The sequence below is a fragment of the Recurvomyces mirabilis genome, assembly GCF_035927965.1.
Source record: "Recurvomyces mirabilis strain CCFEE 5264 chromosome Unknown scaffold_16, whole genome shotgun sequence".
In the NCBI taxonomy this organism is placed as follows: domain Eukaryota; kingdom Fungi; phylum Ascomycota; class Dothideomycetes; order Mycosphaerellales; family Teratosphaeriaceae; genus Recurvomyces; species Recurvomyces mirabilis.
Window position 1 is genome coordinate 1 of NW_027041950.1, and position 22,844 is coordinate 22,844.

A 22,844-nucleotide genomic window follows, 5' to 3' on the forward strand; every position below is an offset into this window, starting at 1 on the left:
TCGCCGTTGCTCCCCACTCGCGGGAGGTGGAAACGCAGATCCTTAATGAATCGCGACTTAGTGCCGCCGCCACCACCAAACCCACCTCCCCCTCACCAACCCCTCCTCACAAAATGGCCGAGCTAGCAACCAAAGGCCAACAGGCCGCCACGACCGCCACGGCCGGCGTGAGCGACAAAGTGCAATCGGCAACCACGGGCATCCTCGGCCGGATCGAGGGTCTGGGGAACTGGATCGTGATGAAAGGCCAAGCCATCCTCGACCGCCTTATTTCCCCCGAGCAGAGGGCGAATTTGTTGGCCAAGTTGCAGGCGTTTATGCTGAAGAATCCCAAGTTATCTGTTCGTCTCTCACCAACCCTGCTCATAATACTACCAATTTCATTATCATGATGCTAATCGAGATGGATGTGTAGGCATTCCTCGGCATGAACTTCGCCCTAACCGGAATCCCCCTCTTCCTCTTCCTCCTCTTCACCCTCGTCGTCGCCGTCTTCGCCCTCCTCGTCGGCCTGATCCTAGGACTCCTCGGCGCAGTCGTCTTCATCCTCTTCGCCGTAGGAGTAGCGCTGTGTTTCGTCCTGCCTGCCATCTTCTTCACCACCGGTGCAGCTTGCTTCCTCTTCCTGTGGGGTCTGGGCGGGTATTATATCCTCAAGTGGGCGAATGGCGACGGGGATAAGAGTGGGAAGGATGGGGCGCCGGGGACGGCGATTGGAGACCGGTTGAACAGTTTTACTGGGGGTAGGTTGACCGGGTTTATGGATATGGCGAGGGGAAATAATGAGAGGAATGCTGAGGATGGGAAGAAAGCGAAGGAGGAGGAAGAGCCGGGGAAGAAGGAGCCGGTGCCGCAGCTTAATGGGAGTGCGGTGCAGAAGCAGGTTGGGGAGCAGGTTGGTGGGGTTACAAAGGCGACGGGGGTGGAGAGGGTGCAGGACAAGGTCGGCAGCGTGAAGGGGACTGCTACAGGTGGATTGGGCGGGATGACGGGTCTGGCATGAATGTATCTTTCCTTGGGCGACTGAAGATATGGCGTTCAGCGTCATGAGCGGTGTTAGTACGGGATGGGAGACATGGTAAGGCCAAATCGCAAGTAAGAGAGGGGATGGAATGATCTAGGTGCATTGCGATGGCGTTTGGGGTTTCCTGAGCGATTCAAAACATGTGTGTTTAGATCATTGAAAGCCAATCTCTACAGTCTGCATCTAGCGATGTAGCAGCGTCTCCTTCGTTGCACTGCTAGACACAATCAAGCTTCGCTGCATGACTCGTAACTTCTGCATTTTGTCGACTTTCGTATCCCCACTCTTCATTCTCTATCTACTCTCTCATTACCAAAGTAATGCACGCACAGTGTCTATAGTGACGCAGCACTCAGTAAGTGTCCGAGTCACTCTCTTACGTCTCCTCCTGCCCGCGTATCGCCTTTCACAAATCACGGTGACGGCGGACAAGCTTGTTTGCCGACAATGGCGGATCGTGAGGACTCGGATGTTGAGGTGGAGGTGGATGAGGAGATGCAGAAGATGCTGGGGACGACTTCGTTTGGGAAGCAGACTAGATTGAATGGTGGTCGGAGGGATGTCGAGGCTAGTAAGCGGCCTACAGCTAGAAGTACTGCAAAGGTTGGGTTGAGTGGGTATGAGGACAGCGACGACGGTGAGGAAGGAGAGAATGGCAAGAAGGACAGCGATAGAGAAGACGACGATGACGACGACGACGACGACGACGACGACAGCGAAGAAGAAGACGACCTCCCAGTCTCCCACGAAATGGTCCTCCGCTCCCACGACCGCGCCATCACAACCCTCTCCCTTGACCCCTCCGGCGCCCGCCTAGTAACAGGCTCCAACGACTGCACCCTCAAACTCCACGACTTCAGCTCCATGACACCCACCACCATCCGCGCCTTCAAAACCGTCGACCCGAGCGCAAGCAGCAAACCGGGCTCCGCGAGCGCCAACACCGAGACCCACCCCGTGCACACAGCCCTCTTCAACCCACTGAGTGCGAACCACATCCTCGTCACGACCGCATTACCACAAGCCAAGATCCTGAGTCGAGATGGGGAGGTCTTGACGGAGTTTGTGAAGGGCGATATGTATCTCCGGGACATGAAGAACACGAAAGGACATATCTCGGCTCTGACGACGGGGTCATGGCATCCGAGTCAGCGGAATCTATGCGTAACGGCGGGGACGGACAGTACGTTGCGGATCTGGGATATCGGGCATTCGCGCAGTCAGAAGGAGGTGATTGTGCACAAGTCCCGGGCGGAGGGGAGTGCGGGACGGTCGCGAATGAGCGCCGTGGTATGGGGAGCTGGCGGGGTCGGGAATCTACTTGTAGCGGCGGCATTGGATGGGAGTCTGACGATGTGGGCTGGGGAGGGTCCTTATGCGCGTCCGGCGGCGGAAGTCAGGAACGCGCATGAGAACAACACATGGACGAGTGGGCTGGATATCAGCGCGGACGGACGGACGGTCGTGAGTCGAGGCGGCGACCACACGATCAAGACCTGGGATACGCGGAAATTCAAACACCCCATCACCACCACCTCCCACGCCTCCACTTCCTCCCAGTACCCCACCGAAAATATCCGGTTCAGTCCCGATTCAAACCATATCCTCACGGGCTCGGAAACAGGCCACCTCCACTTCCTGAACCCGGCCACGCTGAAACCCTCTTTCATCACCCCCGTGACCCCCGGCTCACCTTTGATACAAGTCCTCTGGCACGCCAAACTAAACCAAATCCTCACCGGTTCCGCCAACGGCGAAACCCACGTCCTCTACTCCCCCACCCTCTCCGCCCCCGGCGGCGCCAAAACCGTAATGTCCCGCGCGCCGAAACGCCGCCATATCGACGACGACCCCAACCTAACCACGGACGTCGCATCGGGAATCTCCTCCGGCGAGATCATCGTCCCTGGCTCCGGCACAGGACCGAGCGTCACCAGCCACGCCTCCCGCCACCCAACCATCGGCCTCACCGTCAGCGGCAAGAGTCGGGATCCCCGCCGCCCACATATCCCGGCCCAGACGCCCTTTTCCAAAACGAACCCGGATGAGGAGTTTGTGCGGAAGAACATCCCTTTGAGTAGTTTAAGGGATGAGGATCCCCGGGAGGCGTTGCTGAAGTTTGCGGACAAGGCTAAGAATGATCCGGTTTTTACTAATGCGTGGGCGGCTACGCAGCCGAAGACTGTTTATGCGGAGTTTAGTGATGGGGAGGAGGAGGAGGAGGGGGAGGGAGAGGGGGAGCCGGGGAAAAAGAAGGTGAAGAGGTGAAGGGATTTTGTGTCTCCTACTTGCTGGGGCGCTGATGCTGGAATCTCTTGTGCTTCCTTACGCGAAAGACCTTTCCGATGGACTCGCGACGATCAGGTGGAAGGTAGTCGTGATTGGCGAATTCGAAGGCGACGACCTTTCGTCATGGCATCGAGCTACATGTCGGCATTGGGATGGAAAGAAGTGAGGGCAAATCTACCGAGGACCGGCACTTCGCCAGCGAAACCATTGCCGAGGAGGAGATAAAAGATACAGGCGACGCGAAGAGGCTAATTTGATGTGGATGGTCTTGCCACCTGCTGTTACGCCCGCCCATGAGAGTCTTACTCCCGACTTCTATTTGGCCAGGCTTTCCGTGGCTGTACTACGTGGCGATTCGATGGGTGTCGATCTCGCGCTGCGGGGATGAGTTCCCATTCACTTCTGATATTGGCTTCGATGGCTACGCATGATTTCTTCGATTTCTCATCTGCGGTGTACATAAGGAAAAGGGCTTTCGCTTCCGCAGGCGAACGAGTTGATGGCGACATTGGCGAAGTAGACCTGCAAGGAAATGACGGGTACAGGAAGCCCGTGATCGAGAGTATGTGCGACTGGTTCGTTGACTCACGACATTGAATTTGAGGTCGCGGCTTGGAGGAAGAGGTAGTCCTTCTTGAACGATTTGGGGAATGTGTGTTGGGGAGGAAGAGCGCATGGAGCGCTGGGAGTCGTGGGTGCTGTGGTGGGCTTGGAGGCTCTGTATAGCGTGGCGGGCAATGAAATGAGTAGCTAGTTGGAACGAGAGCTCTCTATGTTTTATCTTTATCTTGAGAAAGTGTATAGCCAGAATCCTCTTCTTCATGAATGTTACAATTGATCAATACCTTTGGTCGTGAATCACTTCCGCCGCATCTCCGTCAGATCTCCGCAATACCCGATCTCGAACTAGCGTCATGCACTTTGCTCGATGCATTGACTCGCGTGATCCATCTCTCATACTCCATCCCAATCGGTAACTCCTCACGTGAGGTTCGCCAATGGTATACTAGTATGGTGCGGAAGCATGGAGACCTGAAAGGCGACAAGGAGCTGGACGAGGCGGCGTGGGTGGCGGGTCGTGGCGCTGTTATAGGTGCTTTGAAGGTTGGTTGAGGGAGAGGAAGACGTTATTTCCCTTCACAATGATGTAGATAGTGTATGTATTTGTGCTGACTCTGATGGGCAGTGGGGACTCTTCTCCGCCGCAGCAGGTGGTCTGGGGTTTGCTCTGAGTCCGTTATATCGCGGGTTGACGTTTCAATTCAAGGTATATGTTTGTCCCACAGAGACGACTTTCCAAGAGACAAGACTAATTCAAAGCCCAGGTCTTCCTGCAAATGTCCGGCATGACTCTGGGCAGCATGATCGAAGCCGACAAACGACTACGAGAACATGAAGTAGTCGTCCGCCGACAAAAAGTCATGCGGAGGGATGCAGAGGTGTGGAAGCGGTATGAAGCCGAGTTCCTCGATAAGGAAGTCGATCAACGTGTAGGGAAGGGATCGAAGTGAATCAACACTGTGCTTGAAATGAGATTCTGTATGGTATATGTACAGGTAGTCTTGTTTGTACCTTATCCACAAGCGACATACAGGAGAAAGTAAGAATAAGTTGAAGCTCGCTCGCCACCGTGCTGAATGCTCAGATGAAGTCGACGAACTCCATGCAAATGATCTGGAACGCTCAATGGAGGCACTGCCGCCGCTGTGCCTTCTTCCGCATCAATACCAAGACAGTCTAGCTGTCATCAACCAGCTTCTTGCTATCGCTAGCCTCCTTCGCCATCTTCTGCAGCACCTCCATATCCCCACTCATCTCACACATGCCGCTGAAGATGCCCCTCTCCTTCTGTATCAACTCGTACGGATCGCCATATTCAATCACTTCACCTTTATCGAGCACAAGCACCTTGTCATAGTCGATTATAGTCTGTAGCCTGTGCGCGATTGTGATGGTAGTGTTCTTGATCTCGCGAATGGTTTCTTGGATCTTGGCATCCGTGGCGTAATCGATAGAGGCGGTGGCCTCGTCCATGAGCAGGACTTTGGGAGCTTTGAGCATGGCGCGGGCGAGACAGAGGAGTTGGCGTTGGCCTTGCGAAAGGTTGCTGCCAGACTCGGCGACAGGTGCAGCAAGATTGCGGAAGATATTCTTGTTCTCAAATGCGGCGGCCGTGGAGTCTGTGGGCGTGTCTGGCTCCTTGATCTGGGGCAGAAGGGACTTCGCATCAGTGGCCTGCTTCTTGGTTGGCGTGTTTGGTGCAGATCCCTTGCCCAGATTTGCTGGTGTTTGTGGTCTTGAGGGTGCAGCAGAACCTGTCGCGGAGGCTGCACCAATCAATTGCACCCCTCGTAATGCGGTATAGATGTCCTCATCCGTGAATAAGCCGAAAGGATCGAGGTTGCTACGGATAGTGCCTGTGAACAGTGTCGGATCTTGTGGAACCATGACGATGTTCTCACGAAGGTCCTGCAGACCAATGCTGCTGATGTCGAGATCGTCCACAAGGATTCGTCCTTCCTCTGCTTCAAGAGCTCGGAAGAGCGCCAGAGCCAGTGAGCTCTTGCCTGCACCAGTCCTGCCTACTACACCGACCTTCTCACCTGGCAGAATCTTGAAGCTGATGCGCTTGAGCACAAAGTCAAAGTCGCTTCGATACCGTGTGCTGTACTCCACAAACTCAACGGATCCTTTGCTTGGCCAATTTGCATCTGGTCGATGCTCAGGAATGACAGGTGGCGCTTCTTGGTCCACATCAAGGTACTCCTTGATGCGCTCGACTGAATTCATGTTCTGCTCGTTGGCTGCATATAATCGTACGAACCACAACACATTCTCCGTGAAAGTGACAGCGTAAGTCATAGCAAGACCAGCGGCACCAGCATCCACAGTGCCCACGCTGAGCACCACGAAGACGCCGGTAAAGAAGGCGACGAGCGCACCAACCACATCAACTCGGAACGCAAGCCATCGGTTGACGCCCCAGAGATAGATAAACGGTCTAGAATGCGTGTTCACCCGCTGTAAGTTCTCCCTGATGAAGCGTCGTTCGTCGCCGTATGCTCGGATTGTAGTCATGCCTGAAAGTGACTCGCCGAATTGTTGATATAGAGGACTGCGTTGCGTCGACTCGAGACGCTTCAGGTCGCGGGAGGAGTTGATGTAAAAGGCGCCAATGAGAAAGTACAGTATGCTGATGAAAAAGGCCGCAATCAGGAAGACAGGAGTGATGACTGAGATGAGCACCACAACAGTAATGATCGATGCTAGACAGTGCACCACACCCACGGCGACAGGCGCAACTTCCTGGTCGACAGCTTCGATGTCCTTCGAGAAGCGGTTCATGATCTGACCAAGAGGTGTAGAGTCGAAGAAGCGGAACTTGGCGTGCGTGACTGATACCATCAGGTTACGATGAATGCGTTTGGAGGCGTTCAGAGAGCCACCAAACAATACACCTTCTCTGACCAGAGTGATGATCATATAGCCGCCACCAAGCAAGGCGTACACGCCTAGGTAGTATCCGGCATCAACTTCGGACCCCAGCATGTTGACCTTCATACCTGTTTGCGCCCAGGATGACATGCTCCAAATACAGCTGCCGCTCCTGAGACAGCTGGCCGACGATCCGATGCCTCCGTAGACATGAGTTATGGGTGAAGACCGATGCGCGTCGACTGTGCTAATGGCTTCATGGCGTGTATAAGCATTCGACCACTCACGAATCCATACAGTCGTGGTCACTTGCGAGATCTGTTGGGCGATGAAGCACAGCGCAGCAATGAGCCAATAGGCCCAGCCTCCCATATTATGGAGGTACTGGAAGATGACCTGCAGCTTAACCGCACCTTCTGCCTTCGACTCCTGTTGTATATCGACTGTTTGGTTCATGCCTGGGATGTCCTTCGACACCGCCCTAGTCAGTGGATCACCATTAGGGAGACCATTTGCGGCGGTGGTGTCGAGCTTAGGTGGTTCGAGGTGGCCGTTGCCTTCGATGTTCTCCGATATGGGATGCTCTCCGCCGATGCCAGAAGGTACTCTCGATGGCAGCGTAGACACATTACGCGAAGCTGTCATCGATTCGAGCTTGCTGACATCCTCGTTGATGAATCCACTCGCGATGACCGCTGCAGGAGTACCTTGTGTTGTCACGCGGCCGTTCTCCAGTACCACAGCATACTCTGCAGGTGGCAGACATAATACCACGTTGTGAGTGACCAGAATGCATGTACGGTTGTACATGAGCGGACCCATCAGTGCTTTATCGAAGATCCATTTCGCTGTATGCGAGTCTACCGCGCTCAGCACATCATCGAGAAGTACGTGCCGCGCATTACAGTAGAGCGCACGAGCCAGACTGATACGCTGTTTCTGACCGCCAGATAGTGTGACGCCCTTCTCACCGACCAGTGTCTGATCGCCACCGTCCAGGATCTCCAGGTCGCGCTGCAAAGAGCATGCAATGATAACGTTCTTGTACCGCTTCGCGTCCCATTTGCTGGCGAAGACGATGTTCTCCTTGATGGTACCGTTTACCAGCCAAGCTTGCTGGGCGCAGTACGCCACACTTTCGGTGAGCCCTGTCTCCGTATCTGCCTTGAGATCTTCCCTGCTCCGGCCACCTGGCAGATAGACGGTACCATTGATTAGTGTCATCTCGCCAAGCAAAGCCATCAAGAGAGAAGTCTTTCCACTTCCTGTTGGCCCGATTATGACATTGAGCTGGCCTATCTTGAATCGCATGTCAAGGTCGATCATCTTGAACTCTTCCGAATCGCTGTTGCCCCAGCTGAAAGTGCCATTGTCGAAACCGATCATCTGCTCACCCTGCTCATCCAGCTGTTTGTCATGGAGTTGATTGTATTTATCTGTTTCCGGTTCGTTCAAATACTCCTCCACCCGATCGACAGACACCTTGGACTCCTGCACGTGTGCTACCATATCGGCCAACTGATCCAACGGTATGCGCAGTAGACTAAACAGCGACAAGGCGGTGAATGCGACCGACGGTATCAGATCCTTCTTCTCCACCATGGTGTAAAAGGCGAATGTCAAAAATGTGATAAGGACGGGCGCACCAGACCAGATGGTTGCTGCGATGGCCCAGATGATATAGCGATCGCGCAGGGACTTCAGCTCCACGACTCGCTTCTCGTCTACAGTACCAAGGAAGCGCTGCTCCCATGCAAAGTATTTGATGATGCGGATGTTGGTGAGAACCTCATTTGTCGTGTGGATTCGAGCGTCAGTAGCTGCTAGGATTCGCTTCTGTACGGTAGAAAAGCGCTTCGCGATGATCATATTCACAGGTAGAAGTAGTGCCATCATGCCGATGCCAATGATACTACTCTTGCCAAGGAACTTGTACAGTAGAACAATCGCCAAGATGAATTGCACGGGTGTCTCTGCCCACAGGAAATGCAAATAAGCGCTAATCTCAGCGACTTTGAACGAGTCGACAGCCATAAGGTTGATGATCGCGCCAGACGTGACCTGCGAGTCGTCCAGCGGCGCTTTCGCTGCAGAGTCGGCCGGCTTCTTGTCGGCCGACTTCTTCTTGCGGCTGAAGAACATGACCTTCTGAAGAAAGCCCAGCTTCGGTTCTAGACCATCGTCTTTCTTGTCTTGACCAAGTACCTTATCCGTGCTTGCTGCAGCTCTTCGACGTAATGCCTTGGCATAGATTTCGCCAATGATGATGGCTCGGAGGCGAATACAGATCTTCCTGCCGACCCAGAGTGCTTGATTTGCGGACAGAGCGTTGACCACGCCGGACACGAATAGAAGGATAACATAAAACCACGCAGCATTGCGTGGCGTCTGAGAAGGGTCTTCCACGTACTGCAAGATGACCTTTAGTAGCAGTGTTGGAACGAAAGTGATCAGTCCAGATATGACAGCCCAAGCGCCCTGAACAAGGAGTCCTCGCTTGAAATATCGAAGTAGGTGAAATGCCAAAATAGAGGTCTTCTTCAGCTGCCTGTAATCGGCCAAGATGGCAGCAGCTTTATCCTTCGGACTTAGGTTCCAGACATCCGACATTTCTGTCGTCTTCCTGTAACCGTTCCATACTATTGAATCAAGCCATGAGAAAGTGGCAAGAGATAGTACGCTTGCCAATGGTTCTCGTGATGGTTGAATGTCGTCTTCGTATTCCAGCTGAACCGTCCGATTGCCTTTTCTTGATGTCAAGGAAATCCCTGTGAGCAGTGTAACCAGCGCGAACTTCACACTTGCCAGAACGAGGGTCAGGTGTGATCGAGGATGGATGACCTGCGTCCGGAAGACCAGAACTGTGAAGAACCATTGAAAGCCGTATAGGAATGCTGTATGATACCACAGCTTTGGGAACGAGAACCGAAAGGTTGAGCTGAATAAGAGCCGTAGCGACGTCAAGACCGCGATATAGGCCCACACTGCTACACCCGCAATTGCTGCGATAGTAGACTTCCTACCCCATCCATGCAGCAGGAGTGCTGCGATCTGTATGCCGACCGCAGCGTACACTGCCAATGCTTCTACCACAGCCACCAGTACCTCGCCACGTGGCTTGTCCACTTGTATCACCGACATGTCTGCCTGACTTTTGGTTGTCCGCAACGCCATGTCGACATTCTGCTGCAGCTCGTCTTCGCTATCATCCTCGTCGTCCTCGTCTCCGTCCTCTTCCTCCAATCGCCTGGTATTTGAGTCATCGTTATCGACGAGTGTATATCCATCGATTTTGTGCCTTCGCGCAAGAGTCCTGCCGGTCTGATAAAGTAGGTATAGAAGTGAGAAGCCACAAGTGATGAGTGGAGAGAGTGTCTGCAGGTAATCTTGCTCGAAGCAACGCGAGAAATCGTCTTTTGACCAGGTCTCTTTACATGCGAACATTCCGAATGTGTGAACTTTGGCGCAGTCGCACAGTTTCGCCTGCCCTATCGTGAATCCAAACAGCGCTCAGACGTGCTGCGGCATTACAAGCACACGATGGAGCCACCAAGATTGTAGGCCGATAGTCGTTAAGAGCCAGGAAGCCAGTAGGGGATTTTGATAGGGACGAATGCACGTCGAGCAAAGAAGGCGAGGTTGTGCAGACGATGGCGATTCCGATAGATCTTTCATACGTTCAGTGACGATCGTAGCGATGCTAGCTTCCTCCCCACGACTTTTGCCAAAGGCTTATTTCTCGTGCTTTGGCAACGGATGCAAGTACAGGTAGTTGCGACCAAGTGAACACTCAACGAAGGAATGTGGTATCGACGATACAATGTTCTGGAACACTATACGAAGAAGTAATCGCTACATTGACCCCAATGCCCCTCAAGCACGCTTTACCTTGGCCAAAGCTTTGCTCATGCAGGCCAAGCTGTAGCCCAAATTAGGCAGGTATGAGATATGACGGCGGATGAGTCAAGTCGAGGTATCATGCGAGCTGCATGCGAGGTGCATGCTGTAGCACCAGCGATCGCCCTATGTACAGTACATCCAAAGGAGGCGTACCAGTCAAACCGGTCGGCGTAGACGTTTCCTGATCGGCTTTCGTGGTAGACGATAAGTACAAGATATGTACAACATTGAATATGGAGAACACCTTGACACCCCTGCTTGCATGATCTTGTGTCATCTGCTCGCTCAAACCCTAGAGTTGATCACCATGATATCGCTCATCTAGCGGCAGCCACAGGTGTCCACGGCTGGTACTTATTCCGTGTCCTGCATATGTGTTAGCTTGACCTATCGTCCTACAGGCGGGACGTGAGGCCACTAACGTGCTGTAAGGCTTATACGCGCTCCTCGTGAACGTGAGGAGTGGCCGATGCTCCTTGGGCTCCCATACTCGGACCTGTCGCTGCAAGATCTTGTCTTCGGTCGGTGGCTTGTCAACCATGTATGACATCCATGCGTGCCTGACAGAAGTCAGCTGGGAGTCGATCAACTCGGATCAAATCATCCCTACCAGCCCGGCTCTATTTGACTCCTGTATACTGGTCAGCGAATAACACCGTCACAGGTCATGTCTTCACCTACGGATCAAACTCCTTGTCCTTGTAGTCGACCCATCGCGTTCGTACTGTTGCACCTGATCAGCACGTCTGTGTCAAGGACTTCGCAGAGTGTTCCGGAACGAACATGGCAGCTCCTCTTCGTTGTTTTCGTAGTACTTGTTGCCGTACTTGTCCAGTGCTATCAGTGTTCCTCGCTTCGTATCGCCTGCGCATTTTAGTCCATGATCCCACCAGGGTCCTACTTGTTCTTGCTCGTACCCATATACTACAATTCGAATATGCGTCGTTAGTGGCTTATGGTTGCTCGCAAGAAGTGAGGCTTCTCATACATGCATTTGGTGGCCATACTCCTACGAATTGTCAGCGGTATTGTGCGTTGACATTCAGGCTCGCGCGTACCTTCAGGCCGATACTTCGCAGGTTGCGAAGTGTCCTCAGTATCGTCGACATGGTTGTGTTGACCTTCGGAATACCATTGGCAAGTGAGCTTCAACAGTGTTACTCGATCGCTACGAACTGCACAAATGGTGTCTGATTTGCTCGGATATCGCCGGAGCTAGGATCTGCACGCTATCAAAAGCGACCGAGGCCAAACATGGAAACGCGTTACTCTCTCCGCGTCAAACTGCACTCTTTCCGCCTCCCATCCTCAAGATTATTTCTCGCAGCTATGGCGAAGCGAAGTCATGATGAGTATATGGCGACGTCGCGAGACAAAGATGGCAACCTTGCTGGTGTCTCGTATAGCGAGGCACTGCAATGTGCAGCACATGCCGTGGAAGGTGTCAATTTCTTGCGCAACCATGCCTTCGAGAAGCATATGGTTGCCAAACGTTTCAAGCAAGACGACAGCATGTCATATGCACTGCTGCCGGCGACTTGGCCTGACAAGGAGCTCCAGATCGATATCAAGGGCGGCACGACACTAACACAAGGCGAACTCAAAGCTTTATTCGAGCTCCTGGAAGACGATAGTCGTGATGACTACGAGGACGCCATGGGAAGTTGGGACGACAAGGTCTTGAAGCGCGATATCAAGGACCCACAGAGCAAGAATCTCGTTGTAAGAAGGCAAAGTGCGAGGGGTAATAAAAAGCCTGAAGGCTTCCTCAGCTTCGTGATCCGCCATGAGTGGGACAGCACGAATTATGTTTCAGTATTGCGTATCAACCATTTCTATCTCGCGCAGTCCCTGCGAGGCATGGGTGTTGGTCGCCACCTGCTCCAAGTCATCGAGAGCGTCGCCGAAGAGGCAGAGGTTGAGCGATTGTTTGTAAGATGCTTCGAAGCGAACCAAGAGTCAATCGAGTTCTTTGAGCATATGGGGTATGTGAAGGACACCAGCATTCAGGACGACCGGAAGATGAACGATCCTTACCAAGAGCGCATGGACGACGCATTGCTCTGGAATTGGAACCTTATTCGCCGACCTGGCGTTGACTATAGTAAGAAAGTAGTGCCCACGGGAACTCTTGTCGACCATAGAGAATTGTCTCCCAGCCTCACTGGCTTGCCTGGCTCGTCAGAAGACTCTACTGACCATGGGTCATGAAGCACCGATAGCCTCCTTGGTTCAGCTGCCATGTCTACGTCTTAGACCGCTGGAGCTTTCCCCTTTGGCTTTTCTTGATTTGCAAGGACTATCTAATAGTCCCGACACGCAAGGAGACTGTTGTCCACTGTCGGTTCCGTCCGTTTCACAGCGAAGCAGAGCATATCGTGTACAGTATCTATTGCGCGAGTAATTGTACCATAATAGCATGATCTTTGGTCTTGCCCTGACAGCTTTGCGGGATTCCTTGAAAATGCATCGAGGAGCTTTCGTCTCGTCGCAGGAGCTCAATCATATAATGGCGATTACGCAGGGTTCGGTAGGCACTGAGCTTGGATCATCTGCCAAGTGTGTAGGGTTTCGCATTCGTAAAGATGTTGATCCTGATCGTAAGCACTTACTCTTTCCATCCCTGGCAATCTCAAGGGCCAATTATGATGTTGTTGCTCAAACATTATAGCGCGCAATTTGAGCATTGCGTGTCCATCTCTCTGGATCGTGGCACCTGCTTTCCTCGTAGCGTGTCCGCGCACAGCATCCTGGGGCTGCCACCTTGACAGCTAAACCGATATCAAGAAGCACCTTCGTCAATTGCGCCGGCGCTCCTGTCACTTACTGGATAGACTTGCTTGACACACGACTAAAAAGGACCATGGCCGAGGTCAAGATCAAAACCACCACCGGTAAAGCGAGCGTAGACCAGGCCGCCAAACTATACAAGGACGCCTTCAGAGACGACCCCGTCATTGCATACATGCTCTGCAACCTGACAAGGGAGGAGCTCCACACGTATCTGTACAAGTGGATGACATGTCTAATGATCGCGTCGGCGATGAACGGTGGTGTTTTCGACGAGACCGAGGACTTCTCATCATGTCTTGTCACCATACCGCCTGGCGAACGGCCCGACAATGTCTGGACATGGATACCCGCCGGCATGATCGGGTTCGTGGCGAAGTTAGGTTTGGGTGGTTTCCGACGCATGTTGCTGGAGTTTGAACCAAAGACCGATGCCATGAAGCGCAAGGCATTTGGCAAGAGCAAGAAGTTCTGGTATGTCTTTTTCAATGCTACCAGAGAAGATTGTCGAGGCCGTGGTCTATCTACCGCCCTTATGCAAAAGGCACAGGAGAGGGCAGCCAAGGATTGTGTGCCTCTATGGTTGGAAGCCACAACTGCAAAGTCCACGAAGCTGTATCTCAAGCTGGGCTTCGAAGTCGTTGACTCGATTTTGCTCGGAGAAGGGCAAGTAGATTCTGAGGGAAAGAAACAAGCTGGTGGAGATGGAGTACCTGTGCGCGGCATGGTGTGGTGGCCACCGAAGACTGCGTGAGATCTGGTCGCAACGGCTTCATGAAGTGTGTATCTTCGAGGCCAGCGAGACTGAATTGACTGATACATCGTACTCATGAGCCGAAGCATTTACTAAAGTTCCGGTTCTTTGTTGTCGATGCGCAGAAGAACCGTATGGAAGCTGCATACAATTCTGGCGAGCTGTCGATCCTTGGCGTTGCGTGCTCGACAGCCAATTGCTGGCATCTGCCAAACCTCGTATCATGTCCTCCATTCTTGTAGAGATATGCCTGCTCCACAATCTGCTATGCTCGTTTCGGATCGCGAATGATATAGAGGCACGAGTAAACATTCCTCACCAACGTACACATCTGCCACATCAGATATCTCAGCTAGCCTCTGTGCACAGATCAATTAGACGGTTGACTTAGCGGACTCGCTACGCACTCATCATCTGTGTGGCGTTGCACGTGTCCAAATGGTATACTAGAAGGCCATGATTCTCATCACACCACCTCTTAAACATCATCATTAGCTCCAAACTGCAGAGCCTGCCCGGGTGCGTGACTTTCTCACTTGTCAACATCACCACCTCTATCACGCAGCAGCAATGGCAGACGAAAGCTCTCCTTTGCTACAGTTTCCGGGCATGAGTCCGGGAATGAGCGACACTCTTGGAGATCACCATCATCAATTCTGCCATCTTGTCGGCGTGCGACCTGTCAATCATCCGCCTGGCCAAGACTGGCGAGCACACCCAGAATCTCTCTATCGACGGGCTACACGGCATCGAAGACATCAAAACGTCACATACATGTTCACGGCAACTTTCACCAACACGCTGTTGCTATCTCAAGTCATCCTTGGTGCCACTCTCACCGGACTCGGAGCTTCGGACTCGAGCAGAATCTTGATCACTGTCTTCGGTGCCCTCAACACAGTCATTGCTGGCCTGGTAGCCTTTCTAAAGTCACGAGGCCAGCCTGTACGCGCTCGTATGTTTCGTGATGACCTCGAGCGCGTCGTCGACGAGATCGAGAACTCTGCTGTCATGTGGCTGGGCATTAGCAAGGGTGTCCATGGCTATGATGCTATTGACACCAACGACTCGGTCACTGTTCGAAGTGAGGTTGCACGCTTGACTCGGCTCTATGACCGTGCTGTTAAGAATAGCACAATGAATGATCCAGACAACTATGCAGCTGGTGTTCCCGGCGATCAATATAGCGCGGCTCTTCGATCACGAACCGGGCAGCCTGTTCAGCCTCCCCCGACAGTACCAGCGACGGAAGCTCCAGCGGCTGCCCCTCCTGCTCTAGGTGCCAGTGCAGCACCGGCTCCAGGGCCAAGTGCAGAGCCTGTTCACGATCCAGATGAGAGTCCTGCTTCCAAGGCACCCGAAACTACCAAGCCAGTCCAGACGGACACTCCGAATGTTGAAGATAAGACTGGGGAGAAACCTGACGTGACAGCTGCGAAGCCGGACATTAAGCCAACAGAGGATGACAAGCTGGCACCCAGCACATCGGATGCAATCTCAGCTACTCCCATTGCGTCAGATCCAGAGACTGCGAAGCCTATCGACTCGAAAGTATCATTACCCGAAACTTCTGCTGAATCGAAAGTATCTGGCCCTGCTAACACAGCCGCCCAAGCCAGTAGTGGTGCTGGACGAGACGAGCCTGCTACGGCTGCCAAGGTGGAGAAGCATAGTGAAGATACGTCGAAGTCATAAGAAGAGGAATCACATCGAATGTCATTCTACTGTCTGCGATTGGTAATCAAGTATCCTGTATATATCCTTCTGAGAAATCACCACAAGGTAGCCAGAAGGTCAGTCGTACAGTCACTCTCTAAAGACGTCCGTTTGATATAGAACATAGAAGTGACTGGCAAAATGTCAGTATCATGACACAGTGCTCGGTTCAGCGAAATGGCTGTGCATGGGTGGCTCGAGGCTTGAGTCGCAGAGACGGCTTCGAGACGAAGTAAAGATGACACATCCCAATGGTTGACCACTAGCATTGCAAGTTTCATCGCCACCATGATAAGGAGTGGATCAGCTCCATCTCCAATCTGTACCGCGCTCCGGAAGGGTCTCCACACAGCCGGTAGCCCCAAACGAACCTTCAGTGTGATGGGTTACTCTGGTAGTTCCCACCCCTAATCTAGGCGGCACTAGTCCAGCGACAGTCTGTCAAATAGATGTTTTGCTGTGTCTTCGCCAAAGGACGCCAGGAGATGCTCCAGCCCTCGCACGTGAAGTCCACCCTCTTCAATAGCGGCAGCTGACGATGTCTACAAAGGAGGGACGCGCAGCTGCGCGTCTGCGGATGCTTGCTGATCCACGGGTCTGCCTGCAAGCCCTACAACTGTGATCTTGTGGCTGTTCTTGCGCTTTTTGTGAACCACCGCGGCAGGATTCAACGGCTCCCAAGCGAGTGACGGTCCATCGAGTGCAAGCACAAGGTTATCGATAGCTCTCAGATTCATGTCCTCGATACCGCGCCACCAGTCGACAGGCGACCACTCTCCCCGGCGACACTGACCATCATGAATTCGCGGTACGCTGAAATTCGCCATCTCGAAGTGGATTGTGTTGACTGCATAAAAGACAGGAAGTGAATCTCCCCGTACACATCGGCTCACCAAAGTGAGGGCAGGCTGGCGCAGACACTTTAGGGTGCAGATATGCTCGTACCTCTCCAGGGCTGTCACACTCTTGTTGTAGAGTTGGCGTTGGATCTCGACAGCGTTGTGTGCGTCGGCACGTTGCCTGGCCAGTGAGTGCGCCAGAACAGCTTGAGCTTGATTCTGCCCTTGCGGCTGGCCGAGTGGTGGCGGGCGAAGCAGGTTCTCAGGTACGATGTCATTTCCGCGCATGTTGAAGCGGTAGACGGCTCCCAGCCTAGATCCATCATCCACCCGCTCGTTCTCCGAATAGCGCCAAAGGTTGTTCGTTACTGTCGCCAATACGTAGTTGCGATTGACCCGAAGATCTGGAGCAGGACAGATGAGCCCGTCAGACTGCTGATGCCACAAAGCATACTTGTAAATGTGGAGACGGAGTTCACTCGGAAGGCCGAGCAAACTGGCTGTTGGATAAGACGATGTCTCCGCTGTCTCGAGCGTGAAAATGGGCGGGTGTTTGGCAAGGAGCTCCTGGATGCGATTTTGCATCGCTGACGATGCGACGTGGTGGGGGAGGGCCATAATAGTCCGGTCTTAGGCTGTTGGATGTCTTGCAAGTCGTTGGGATACCTGTGGATGGCTGTGTACTGCTGCTAAGGTAAGCTATTCGGGGATGGAAATAGTGAGTCGGTGGTCGCAATATGTATGCGAGAGCGTGCTGGTAAAGACGAGGACCAAAGTTACGAAGCTCCGTTTGCGCCTGTTGCAGAGCGCCTGCACGCTGCGCCACTCACGCTTTGTAGCATGTGAACAACGTGATGTCGTCCTTCACCGAGCGCGAATCTATGCTTTCAGTTACTCATGAAGAATTCGATATCTCCGTGAATGGTCGAAAAATGGAGATATGGAAGATGGAAGGGTTTTAGTACACGTATTTATTAATCTTTGGGAACCGCGGGGCAGATCTCGGTCCCAAAAGGGAAGCTACATCTGTCAGCGTTGGTCTTAAAAGCAAGATCTTGGCAACATCGGGCCACCTTACCAGGGAGCCAGTATTCGGTACACCATATCTACAGTAAGCCTGGTCCAGGAAAGTATGCCCGAGCTCACAGCACTACAACCACCACTCCATGGTCCCTTGGCAGTCCGATCAGAATATGTCACTGCGAAAGAGACCGTGGTCTACATTACGGAGCTCGACCGATCAGTGTTGACACGGGACTTCGTCATGACCAATGACACTGGATCTACCATACTGCAGGTCACGGGAAAGACGATCTGCAAAGACATGCTGAGAGAGTTCGAGGATGGCGATGGCCTTCCACTGCTGGAGCTTCGGCGGCGAGCGGGAACATGGGCAGCCACTCTCCCTGGAGCGGGTTTAGGCGACAACATAGCTTCGATAGCTTTTAAGGCGTTCTTCATTCACACGAAGTTTCAAGTCGTATTCAACAATCTGATGCCTCCGTCTGCCGGCGAAACTCACGATTACCGGGATGTGGTCTTGCTGGATGTCAAGGGTCTGGATTCGTCAAACGAGAGGGTCCAAGTAGCGTGTGGTGGCTCCGCAGTCATGCACATTCGTCGTACTGTTGACCAGCATGGAAGTCGATCAGCGTACAAGCACGCATATGGCTACCGTACTCGATGGGAGGTCACGCTCAGCGAGGGCATGGACATGTCTCTAGCGGCCATGATCATTGTAGTTCTGGCAGAGCAGCGTGGTTGAGAGCACTTGCTACCGCTTGTCAAGTGATGCAGCTGGTGGGGACGCCGGAAAGCCGTGGAGCGGGCCACCGCTGCAAGCCTGCGCTGCCCAGATTTGCTGCGGTCGATACGATTGCGTAGCCGCAGCATACGCTCCATACTTGTGCAGATGACTGTTCATGAAGAGCGAAATCATTCTTGGGCGGTGATGAGTGCGGTGGGCCTCGTCAGGGACGCACAGAACAGCTGGCCAGTGGTACTAGTATTGCTGGCTCACTGGCGTCCAAAACGCTGTTCTATAGACCGAATCAAGTATGAAGGATAGCGGAGACGAGATGCCGGATATCAAGGAGTGAGTAGGGTTGAGCCGGGTCTTCGTCCAGATTTGCTGTGGATATCCGCTGGTATAGTGGGAAGCCGAGTGTAAGGCCTGTGTGACCAGAGAGGCAATCGCTGTGGACGTTGCTGCGTACGAGAGACATATTTATCAATTCGCGCTGTTCTCCAGATTCCCACGCTGCATTGTGTAGAACCTCTCGTGCCGCCTGAAAAAGCTTTTGAGAGCCTTCCAGGAGAGCCAATCGGAATCGCTGCAAAAAGATGACTAAGCACATTAGCGCGCAAACCCAGCATCTTCAAAGCTCTCCTGTCACATCAGGGCAGGGGGAGGACGGTATTTCGATGGTACCGCGAAGTGTTGCGCCGTGTCTGAGGCGCATCAAGCCCTCTTTACCATGGCTGCCAACTCAGAGGTTCAATCGAGGGCAATGTCGCCTCTCCAGCACGTCTCATGCCTCAGCGGCGGCAACGTCCATGCCACCATCTCCAGCTGCATCGCTGGCGAGTATAACGGGCGAACTGGATAAGTTGACACCGCGATTCGATGTACCAGCCGACTGCATTCAGATCATACAGTCACCGTCCGAGTTCTATGCTACTCTAAAAGCGAAAATTGCTGGTGCAAAACGACGTATCTATCTGTCGACGCTTTACGTTGGCAAGACAGAGCACGAGCTAGTAGGTCAGACGCTCGCACTCTTCAAGCTCAATTTACTGACAGCTGAATGTGTAGATTGAGACTGTACGGACGGCACTAAAGAACAATCCTGAGCTCGAAGTATCTATACTAACAGACGCTTTGCGTGGGACACGAGAAGCGCCAAACCCATCATGCGCGAGCTTACTTGCATCTCTCGTCCGAGACTTTGGCTCAGAGCGTGTCGAGATACGACTATATCACACGCCGAACTTGACTGGTCTACGCAAATCGATGATTCCAAAGAGGATCAACGAAGGATGGGGACTCCAGCATATGAAGCTCTACGGCGTCGACGACGAGATAATCATGTCTGGGGCCAATCTATCTGACGACTATTTCACCAACCGTCAAGATCGATATCATGTCTTCAAATCGAAGGACGTCACAGACTTTTTCTACCGTGTCTACCGCACAGTCTCGGACATGAGCTATCGCGTCCTTCCTACGAGCGAAGGCAATGGCTTCACAATGGACTGGCCAACCACAAATATCCAGCCCGCTCCGCTAGAAGATCCAAACGGTTATGTCAAAGCGGCTACACAAGCACTAGCGCCACTGACGCGGCCGATTGCCTCGTCCACAAAGACCGAGAAACCGAGCGACACTCACGTCTATCCACTGCTTCAACTGACGCCTCTACTCAAGCCGGACACTTCGACAGAGCTTCCCGCACTCACCACCATCCTCCGAAAGCTGGGCACACCCGAACTCGCAGGCTCAAAATGGACCTTCACAGCCGGCTACTTCAACATGACGCCCGAAGTCCGCCAACTCCTTCTCAACTCCTCACCTTCCTCAGCAACAGTCGTCGCCGCCTCACCATGGGCCAACGGCTTCTACGGTAGCAAAGGTGTCAGCGGCATGCTACCAGCAGCTTACACTCTCCTCTCCCGCCGCTTCCTCGACGCCGTGAACCAAGCAGGATGGAGCCAACAGATCGCGGTCAAAGAATGGCGAAAGGGCACAGTCAATACTCCCGGCGGCTGGACATACCATGCCAAAGGGATCTGGATCACTCTACCAGGACAGCAGAACCCAAGTATCAGCCTCGTAGGGAGCTCAAATTACACGAAACGCAGCTATTCGCTAGATCTAGAAGCCAACACGCTTATCGTGACGAGTAATCCGGATCTGCAGAAGAGGCTTGGAGCCGAGGTGAAGTGGCTGCAGGAGTACACGACCACGATGACGAGGGACGACTACGCGAAGACGGAGAGGAGAGTGGGGTTGCATGTGAGAATAGCCATGTGGATTGTAACATTAGTTGGTGGGGCATTATAATCGCCCTCGTGTAAAGTTTTCGTAGAGCAACGCCTAAAACAGTGCCTGTACCTCGCGCTCAAATATCCGCCAGCTTACTCCTGTTGGCCCTGTCCGAAAAAATCATGCAAGGAGCGTGGGATGAGGTCAAGCATCGCATGATGAAAGGAGGGACTGTGTTGGCTTGTAGCAGTTGTCGTGTTGTAGAATGTACAATCATGCTTTGCAGGCGGCTTCGCGCCCATCTGACCTCGTTGTATGACCAGTCTTCGTCACAGGAAGGTAGTCTTTCTTATCGGGAGACTCCAAATGCTGTGACCATTGCACGAGCACAACGCTGCGACTCTCAGTCGTATGGCAAGCAAACATTGCCGGGCTCTCTGCTGATGCGAGCAATCTAGCTCTGCTTGCACTCAGCAGTCTCCTGCTTAGGCTTTGAGCCATCCTCCTACTGCATAGTCAGTAAAGAACAGATCTTCTCAACAATCCAAAAGTCATAGAACACTCACCTCATCATCCTCATCTTCCTCGTCGTCCTCATCCCTCTCCTCATCATCTTCATCTTCGTCATCTTCGTCCTCAAACTCATCCTCATCGAAGTCATCCATACCCTGCTCGTACTGTAGAGCCTCGCCAGTGAACCAGTCAATCGCGCGAGGGATGAGCTTCTCCTTGATATCCTCGCCCAGTTGGTAGTCGAGCTCCAGCTTGGCCTCGAGATCCTCGTCGATGTCCTCGTCATCATCACCCGGTGGCTTGGCAGGGTTGAAAAAGTCGAAGAATGATGGTGTGGGGATGGTCTTCTTCACAATGCGGGTCTGCTTGGTGTCTACAAGGTGTCAGTAATGAGCTCCACAGAAAAGTGATGGTCATGCCACATACTCTTATTCCTCTGCTTCTTACTCTCAACCTTGACTGTCAAATCCTTGCCAGACTTCCACTCGATCTTGTCACCTTCCGCATGGTCGTAGATGAAGTCGCCACCATAGCCGTTCTCTTCTTGATAAAAGTAGGTCTTTGACATGGTCTTGTTACTGAAGAACTCGTTCTCGGCGAACTCAAAGATTAGGCGGAAGCCTGGGCGGTCGAGGTACTCCATGCGAACATCGGTGAGGTGCTTGAGCGCCTCCTCATCGCGGTCTGTGATGGTCTCGGCAAGCGCAGAGTTCTTCATCGCACTGAGCCAGAATTCTGGGATACCTTTCTGGTTGGTGGTGCCGTCTGCCTCAGCTTTCTTATCTGCCTCGGCCTTGGCCTCTTCGGTCTCCTCATCCTCCTCCTCATCCTCCTCGCCGGCCTTGACGTCCTCTTCACTAGGCTCGGACTGGCCGTTAACGATCTTGGCACGCTTCTCGTATAGTGGGGTGAACTTGGCGAAAAACTTCTTCTCGAGTGCAAGAACCTCCTCCTGGAACTCGGCCTCGAGCTTGGAGTGCTCTTTCTGGACACCCTTCAAGCCGGCGACGCGTTTTCGCACGGGTGCTGGGAGGGACTCGACGTAGCCTGAGGAGCGGCCAACTAGGCCCTGGAGCTTGTTTTGCATCATTGACACGAGCTTCGGGTTTTGGGCGAAGAGAGAGGCAGCGGCCGCGCGATCGAAGTCCTCTGTTCACCGACTCTTAATTAGTGCACGTCCTCCGCTAATGAGTGCTGATGAACTCGTCCATACCTTCGCTGATGTCTGGGATGTTGGGTGCCTGCGCGCGTGATGAGATGGGCGCGTTGTTGGCCTGCAATCTAATCAATATTGTGGTCCATAGCTAGCTGGCTATCCAAGATTTAGTTATTCGCATACCGGTGTGTTCTGCGGGGTCTGCATATCGTCACTGTTAGTGCTTCTTCGCATGACCATAGCACAAAGTAAGTGAAGCACAAGTATAGACTCACGGGAGCGATATCACCACCTCCACGGCGGTTCGGAATGGCGCTCATGTTGACGAGGCGAATGATCGACAACGCAGGCTCGGCAGCAAGCAGGTGGGATCAGATGTATGCAGGGCGCTGAGCAGAAGCCGCAGCGGTAGATTGGCTTTTCCTCACGGGTTTAGTTGGACT

The 22,844-nt window shown here is 53.1% G+C and overlaps 11 protein-coding genes across 11 annotated transcripts; 8 read left to right on the plus strand and 3 right to left on the minus strand.

Annotated features, from left to right (window-relative positions):
- Positions 1 to 113: 113 nt before the first annotated feature.
- LTS14_006254 (uncharacterized protein) lies at positions 114 to 1,003 on the plus strand (the record flags this gene model as incomplete). The annotated part of the gene is made up of 2 exons (XM_064838952.1): positions 114 to 341; positions 416 to 1,003. 2 exons carry the CDS (start codon positions 114 to 116, stop codon positions 1,001 to 1,003), a joined length of 816 nt encoding a protein of 271 aa, XP_064693200.1.
- Positions 1,004 to 1,471: 468 nt separating this feature from the next.
- LTS14_006255 (uncharacterized protein) lies at positions 1,472 to 3,292 on the plus strand (the record flags this gene model as incomplete). The annotated part of the gene is made up of 1 exon (XM_064838953.1): positions 1,472 to 3,292. One exon carries the CDS (start codon positions 1,472 to 1,474, stop codon positions 3,290 to 3,292), a length of 1,821 nt encoding a protein of 606 aa, XP_064693201.1.
- Positions 3,293 to 4,324: 1,032 nt separating this feature from the next.
- Positions 4,325 to 4,824, plus strand: LTS14_006256 (uncharacterized protein; the record flags this gene model as incomplete). Its single annotated transcript, XM_064838954.1, has 3 exons — positions 4,325 to 4,417; positions 4,500 to 4,580; positions 4,639 to 4,824. 3 exons carry the CDS (start codon positions 4,325 to 4,327, stop codon positions 4,822 to 4,824), a joined length of 360 nt encoding a protein of 119 aa, XP_064693202.1.
- A 226-nt stretch (positions 4,825 to 5,050) lies between these two features.
- Positions 5,051 to 10,192, minus strand: YBT1 (Transporter of the ATP-binding cassette (ABC); the record flags this gene model as incomplete). Its single annotated transcript, XM_064838955.1, has 1 exon — positions 5,051 to 10,192. The coding sequence occupies one exon, from the start codon at positions 10,190 to 10,192 to the stop codon at positions 5,051 to 5,053; it is 5,142 nt and encodes a 1,713-aa protein (XP_064693203.1).
- Positions 10,193 to 11,977: 1,785 nt separating this feature from the next.
- On the plus strand, positions 11,978 to 12,859 carry LTS14_006258 (uncharacterized protein; the record flags this gene model as incomplete). Its single annotated transcript, XM_064838956.1, has 1 exon — positions 11,978 to 12,859. The coding sequence occupies one exon, from the start codon at positions 11,978 to 11,980 to the stop codon at positions 12,857 to 12,859; it is 882 nt and encodes a 293-aa protein (XP_064693204.1).
- A 374-nt stretch (positions 12,860 to 13,233) lies between these two features.
- LTS14_006259 (uncharacterized protein) lies at positions 13,234 to 14,192 on the plus strand (the record flags this gene model as incomplete). Its single annotated transcript, XM_064838957.1, has 2 exons — positions 13,234 to 13,248; positions 13,380 to 14,192. 2 exons carry the CDS (start codon positions 13,234 to 13,236, stop codon positions 14,190 to 14,192), a joined length of 828 nt encoding a protein of 275 aa, XP_064693205.1.
- A 570-nt stretch (positions 14,193 to 14,762) lies between these two features.
- On the plus strand, positions 14,763 to 15,887 carry LTS14_006260 (uncharacterized protein; the record flags this gene model as incomplete). Its single annotated transcript, XM_064838958.1, has 1 exon — positions 14,763 to 15,887. One exon carries the CDS (start codon positions 14,763 to 14,765, stop codon positions 15,885 to 15,887), a length of 1,125 nt encoding a protein of 374 aa, XP_064693206.1.
- A 563-nt stretch (positions 15,888 to 16,450) lies between these two features.
- On the minus strand, positions 16,451 to 17,365 carry LTS14_006261 (uncharacterized protein; the record flags this gene model as incomplete). Its single annotated transcript, XM_064838959.1, has 2 exons — positions 16,451 to 16,721; positions 16,854 to 17,365. The coding sequence occupies 2 exons, from the start codon at positions 17,363 to 17,365 to the stop codon at positions 16,451 to 16,453; spliced, it is 783 nt and encodes a 260-aa protein (XP_064693207.1).
- A 514-nt stretch (positions 17,366 to 17,879) lies between these two features.
- LTS14_006262 (uncharacterized protein) lies at positions 17,880 to 18,512 on the plus strand (the record flags this gene model as incomplete). The annotated part of the gene is made up of 1 exon (XM_064838960.1): positions 17,880 to 18,512. One exon carries the CDS (start codon positions 17,880 to 17,882, stop codon positions 18,510 to 18,512), a length of 633 nt encoding a protein of 210 aa, XP_064693208.1.
- A 791-nt stretch (positions 18,513 to 19,303) lies between these two features.
- On the plus strand, positions 19,304 to 20,810 carry PGS1 (CDP-diacylglycerol--glycerol-3-phosphate 3-phosphatidyltransferase; the record flags this gene model as incomplete). Its single annotated transcript, XM_064838961.1, has 2 exons — positions 19,304 to 19,507; positions 19,563 to 20,810. 2 exons carry the CDS (start codon positions 19,304 to 19,306, stop codon positions 20,808 to 20,810), a joined length of 1,452 nt encoding a protein of 483 aa, XP_064693209.1.
- Positions 20,811 to 21,186: 376 nt separating this feature from the next.
- On the minus strand, positions 21,187 to 22,721 carry NAP1 (histone chaperone; the record flags this gene model as incomplete). Its single annotated transcript, XM_064838962.1, has 6 exons — positions 21,187 to 21,237; positions 21,299 to 21,618; positions 21,672 to 22,394; positions 22,459 to 22,519; positions 22,585 to 22,602; positions 22,677 to 22,721. 6 exons carry the CDS (start codon positions 22,719 to 22,721, stop codon positions 21,187 to 21,189), a joined length of 1,218 nt encoding a protein of 405 aa, XP_064693210.1.
- Positions 22,722 to 22,844: the final 123 nt, after the last annotated feature.